The 6385-nt window shown below is 39.2% G+C and overlaps 1 protein-coding gene across 3 annotated transcripts in view; it reads right to left on the bottom strand.

Moving 5' to 3' along the window:
- Positions 1 to 6385, bottom strand: part of edar (ectodysplasin A receptor) — a 32752-nt gene that overhangs the window by 9148 nt on the left and 17219 nt on the right. For all 3 annotated transcript variants that reach the window (XM_020607640.1, XM_020607642.1, XM_020607641.1), the window contains one exon: positions 3722 to 3807. In XM_020607640.1, coding sequence (XP_020463296.1) covers positions 3722 to 3807 — 86 coding nt within the window. The remainder of the gene's footprint in view (positions 1 to 3721; positions 3808 to 6385) is intronic.

The raw sequence follows: 6385 nt of genomic DNA, 5'->3' as shown, positions 1-6385 counted from the left end.
ATCTGTTTATTCTTATTCCCAACGGAGCTGTAAACTCCTGGCAGCTCATAAATCAGCTCTTTTAATCAGTCTTTAATTTGCTCGAGTTGATAAATTGCTCTCCTACTTCTCATGTCATCCCACGCACATACACATCAGTGCCCTGTGGCTGCAGACACTAACTCAGGGTCAGCCTATTTGTTTACACTCTCTGAATAAGGACATGAGCCTGAACTGGATTTCTGTTTAGCATCTGGCAGTTTCATCTCTTAATCATGCAGCATGCAGGCTGAAAGCACATTGTAAAATGATAATTCTGCAGGACAATCTGGTTTCTCAGGTCCAAACAGAGGGGAGCAGATCTGCAGAGCAGTATAGATATAAAAAGAAGATCATTTTTGTTTGAGGTGATAATTGCAATACCTCTGCAAGCAGGGATGAAGTGAAGGTTAACTTTGATAAACATCTGTGAGAAACTGATATCTAGACAGATGTATTTTTAATAATAATCATTTGTTGTCTGTGTAGTGAAAAACTAAAATTCAAAGTGCACAGCTGTAGTCTCTGGTGATGCTGAAAACATTCTCTTCAGGTAGCAGCTGAGCTGATATGAAAAAGGTCAAACGGCAGCAGCAGTCAATAGAAATCATAAGGTGACAATGGAAACTGAAGTGATGCCTACAGGCTCAGAATGTCTGCCTGCCAAAGAGTAGCATCAGCGCAAGCACTAACATGCTAATCATCTTTCTTTCTCATACACACTGAAGTTTTAATTATCACACACACAGAGCTAGGCAGAAGCCTGGGTAATTTACAGATTACATGGCGAGTGTCAGCCTGCCTTCACCCTGTGCAAGTACAAATCCCAGCTTTCAGCTCCTTTTTTATTTACTTTTGCAGGGGTTTAATTAAAGTACAGCACAGCCTAACTTAATAGAGAGGGAGAAACAGCATGCTCAGTGTGATCAAGCTTATTTTAGAATATGGTAGTACATTAACACCTTGATTTGAAGAATTTTAACAGATATTACTGACTGAACACAATAGTCCATCACAATTACATATTATGTTAAATTGTCTGTTATTTCTTGTTACACAAGTGAAGTAATACAGTAATTGTTTTTGGTGATTTTTGACATTTCACCTGCTTGCTGAGAGTTATGTAATGATATTGCTACCAGTCTAATGCCCACATGCTAAATATGAGGCTACATCTTTAAATAAGGAAAACTGAACATGACAGTTCCTAAATAAGTTTGATAAAGCTTAAGACAAGACTAAAATGACATGCCAAACTAGTTTTGATCATCATTCTATCACTCTTAATTGGACTTTGCAGCATCATTTAATCACTCATTTCCATGCTTAAAAAAATAATTAGAGTGCTGATGATATGCAAGTGTTTATTCTTATCCACACACATAAACTCCTACTCCTGCTTCACATCATCTCCTCTGCAGGCCTGTGCTGCTTTGGGGGGGGTTTCATCTTTCAAAACACACTCATTAAATTTGACAAAATAACAACACCATTCATTTCCAGGCTCTTCGGTTACATTCAGTGGGGATTTTTGGTAATTATGGGCCGATAAATATAATTCCCATTACAGTAACAGTGAGGGCAAAAACACTGTGGACATTCTGCTGACATTCCTTCATCGTGATCTGTCACATCTGGACAAAGCCAGGGAGCACAGTATATTTGGCTCCAGCTCTACATTATCATAACAAATGTTGACAGCATGTTTTCCCCCCTTTTTCTGACTTGTTTCAAAATTAGCATCTTACAGATAATCAGGGAATTATAGTGAAAGTCTGTTCTAGATTCAGTTATGAAATTCAAACTGGTTTTGGTTAAATTAACATTAAATGTTTTTTTTTTACTATGATCTTTTCGTTTTCATGCTATTGTCTCTGCTATTTATTAAAATTTATGCAAGTTTCAACTCAAAGCAATTACAAGCAAAAGTGGCCAAGCCATGTTCATAGAGGATGCAACAAAGAAGTAAAGATAGTGAAAATGTGTGGGAAGTAAGCAGCAAGAGGGTCATAGCGATAAATACAACTTTGCTGTGCATGGTGAACACTAAGTGGAAGATTTTATAACTATATTTAAAACCGATGAAGATGAACTAATAGAATATTAATGCCATTTACCATGAGAGAATGTGCAGGGGCTATTTGTTACCAAGTTCAATTATAATACTGAAGCTTAATTTCAGTAATGTATTGTGACCATTGACAGTAGAAAATATAGACGCCATGACAGCTTCCAGAAGTGAGGCCACCATGACTGGATCACCCCCTGGTGGTTTGGTTTTTGGTAGATATGATCACGCTGATGTGTGTACAAGTTGTCATTTTTCTGGTATGTTTGCTTTTAATAAGTTATTTGATGATGTAAAAAAGAGGTGTCAGTTGCTTTGACAGCTTTGGCTGTCACTGCACTTCCGGTCGCTACTGCGTAGAATCTGGTTGCAAAAACACAGAGTGGAGGGAAGTGGTGGCGCCATGTTCATCACATACTATATGTCAATGATGGTGACAAATCACTAAGTCTGGGATTGTTACCCTTTAGCCTTTTTCTGCTGCTTTAAAAACACAATCAAACTTTCTTAAATACTTTATCATATGGTTGCATCATCCCTATGTATATTATCATCACTGTCATTATCATCAAAATTTGTAAAATATCAGACCCCTATTTCTTGATTGACTGCCTTCTACTGGGGTTTTAAAGGGCACCTACAAACTGAAGAAGACATGTCTCAGCTCATAGAAGACCAATGTAAGATGATCAAACCAACTAGGATATGCCACTTGACAATATTTTCACTTTGTGAAGAAATGTTTATGAACTGCTGAGAGTGATGGGAAACAGAAAATGGAGCCAACCTCTGGTAAATATTATCATTCAGAGATGTGACCCCAACTTTTGTTGCATACACTCTCACACACATTTGTCTTTCTATCTTTGTGAAGACACACATTGACAAACACATTCCCAGGCCACTTAAACCTAACTTTAACCATCACAACTAAATACCAAACCAACCCTTCCCCTAACCTAAATTTGATTCTAACCTGAACCCTAAAACCAAGTCTCAACCCTCTGTCAGCCCTTTGAAGTTGTGAGGACCGGTCACAATGTCCTCACAGCGATGGCATCAAAGTAAAATTTGTCCACATGTGCACACAGAGTCAGGTATTTAGGGTATGAGGTTATGGGTAAGCTGCCAAAGACCCCACTGGAGACAGAGAAGCGGATATCCAGGGACAGGAAGGGAGAGTTCAGCTCTTCTGTATACAGATACAGGGGAAGACAGAGACCAGAGGGTCTGGGAGAACTCAGCACAACCTCCGACCTCTGACTGCTTCTTCAAACTAAGTCTGTCTACATTTTTTTTTTTTTTGAGAGTGAGAGAGAGAGCAAGGGTAATCGAATCACAGACATTGTGGTCAGGTGGCGTGCACTGTAACCATTCAACACCCAGGGTGCTCCAGTGCATCTGGCACTGTACACCCTGTCCCATTTTATTTCTATTCATTTAGATATAAACCTTTAATGTTTAGGAGCTTTGAATCCAGTGCAAAACAGGCCTGTGTTTGAAGAGAGCTATGAAGACAAATGCTGAAAAAAATGAGGAATTCATAGCAGACTTAAAAAGAAAAGAAAAAAGATGTGTGGGGGGGGGGGTGAAGGTTGCAAGGAAACAAACAGAAATGAAGGAAGTTACTCTTACACTCTTTGGTGTTACGCGGTGCATTCTGGCAGGAGTGGCAAACCATCCCATATAGGTTTCTGGGTCTGGTCTCCAGCATGTAATACCTGAAAGACATAAAATACATAGGGATGTGTCAGAAACGGCGCGCGGATGCGGCCGAAAAGTGTTTGGTGAACTCATTAAATGGCCAGACGAGGAAGTAATGAACAAAACCCGTCTCTTTAATAAGAGAACTAACGTAACAAAAAATCATACAAGACACAGTGGAAACACAAAACCCATGGTCGGTATAACAGTCCGAGATCAGAGGCAGCAAACACGAGAAACAAATGGGCCTGATGATACTAGAAAGAACTGGCAGGGGAGTGTACATGGAGCAGGGAATAAATAGGGAGAACTAATCAGGTGCAGCTGGTGGTAATCAGGGAATAAGAAGCAGGTGTGTCGGAAAACGTAATCAAAGAAAATGCTGGAAAGTCAGAGCTGGGGTCTAGAACAATCTGGCAGCGTCCTGGTAGGAGGACGCTGCCTAAATAGAGGTGCAAACAATAACGAAACAGGTGAAACCAACGTGAGTGATGAAGAATGTAAAAAGACCGAAACTAAGGTGAAACAAAAACAGGAAGTAAAGTCAAAATAACAGCTGGACAGGAAGCAGCGGAACCGAATCATGACAGGGATGAGATATCTTCTAGAACATACCTTACACCTACACAGTGCATAAGTGTGAAGACACAACTGAGGTAAAAAGTTTGACTCAGTGAAGAAATGCACATAATTGATGGCCTGAAGGCACTAAACACACCCAGTGTCACCCGGAGTCATGAAGCAGCTATTAGAAGAAAAGGATAGAGGGAAGCAATAAGGAGCTGAGCCTGTGAATGAGTGACAGTGGTATTAAGTCATTTAGGCTTCAGAACACCAATGGGTACGTACATATAATGTACACAGGTAATTAACTGATGCCTTCATATACTGTAACTGGATATAGTCAGAGAATATGGCTCAGCCTTGTGCTGACAGACACTTGAGCATGACAAAACAAGCATTTATTTAGGGATTTCTAAGGATTTTGGTGGGCAGACAGATGAAGGGACATTTGGTTTCATGTTTGCTGGTGATGGATTTTGCATTTCTGCCATCACACATTCTGCCATTTGTCACTGTATTTTAACTACAAACAACTACGCACAATGACAAATGTGTTAACAGATCATAGCTATGTCCAAACATTATTCATTTCTGGTGAACAAACAACATTTGATCCTTTAAGCAGCTATCTGACAAAGCATTTATTCAAAATGTACCTTTTTATTGAAAATAGTTTGTAATATAAGTATATATTAAAAATCTATTAACTATCTGTAGATGTTTTGCATGACATTTTCTAAAGTTTTATTAAACACTTACAGTGATTTAATTAAATTCTGGAGCTCTATATTTGAAAAGATTTAAGATGGATAGACATAAAAAATGCATTTTTCAAGCTTTATTTATTATCAGTTATTACAAGGGAACCAGCAGATGAATGTGTGTCTCACAACAAACTCATTCTCATGTTCCTGTGCACTGAGCTACAGACTTTGACTTTACACAAAGTGTTCAGGCATGTTCTCATCTCCATCAAGCAACATAACTGCAGTGTGAAACACCCACACGTCCAGTGCCGATAAAGACAGACAGGACAAAAAGCAGTGTTAAACAGCACATTCATTCCTGTAACAATCACATTAATCAAAAGCAAAAACATCCTGTGAAAGGAAAGTGAGAACCAAGAAAGACACCCACACGTCCAGTGCCGATAAAGAAACCAAGAAAACAAGAAGGCAGCAGGACAGGGGAGGAGGTTTCAGCATGGACCTCTCCCAGTTGTATGAGTGGGGAGGGGTTATCCAATAGTCCCAAATCATCAGTCATCTCTCATGTTGATGCCAGTTCCATCAAGACCTGCCTAATTATAAATTACCCACACTTAATCCTAAGTATTGCATGAAAAAACTATATTCGTAAAATAACTGCCTCATGCAGAGCAGGAGATCCAAAACAAGGCATTCAACATCCTGAAAGTTGTATGAAAGAAACAGTCTGTTGTTGACAGAGCCGGTTGATTTATTCAGAGAAGCCAGAGGAGGGGGAGACATAGATAATAGGAAGGAGAAGTTAGGAAATGTTTCCTTATTAACATTTTTAAGTAACAGGGTTTGAATCCACAGCTGTCATGTGCAAATGGAGGAGTTCAGAGTTTAATGTTCGTTTACACACAGAGTGATGGGATGTGTTAAAATGGAGGCAGCAGGGTGGTCTATTCACATGTCAGCTCACAGCACTGTAAAACTTGTGTATGGATACAAGTGCCAGGATTTGAATAGTCAAACTATGCACCGACTATACAGTGCATCGCTGTTTGTGTACGTGCAATACACAGTAAATTCAATCACCAGTCAAGTGTCTGTACACACAGAAGAATATTAGTGAATAAGAGTTTTTTTTATTAATATTATATAAATGCTAAGAGTGACATGAGGCATGGCATCTTTTCTCTTGCAGAAATAATTTACATCCATTAAAAAAAAAACTGTTTTGTTTCATGTAACTAAAGCTAATGTCAGGATGCCTTTAGGCAATGCACAGAACCTCCAAGCTGCCTCCCTGGCAGCGTAATTTAATGTAATGTACAGGATT

The sequence above is a fragment of the Monopterus albus genome, unplaced genomic scaffold, assembly GCF_001952655.1.
Source record: "Monopterus albus unplaced genomic scaffold, M_albus_1.0 scaffold88.1, whole genome shotgun sequence".
Lineage (NCBI taxonomy): Eukaryota > Metazoa > Chordata > Actinopteri > Synbranchiformes > Synbranchidae > Monopterus > Monopterus albus.
The sequence above is the reverse complement of the archived record's forward strand: the minus strand, read 5'-3'. Positions and strand labels throughout refer to the sequence as shown.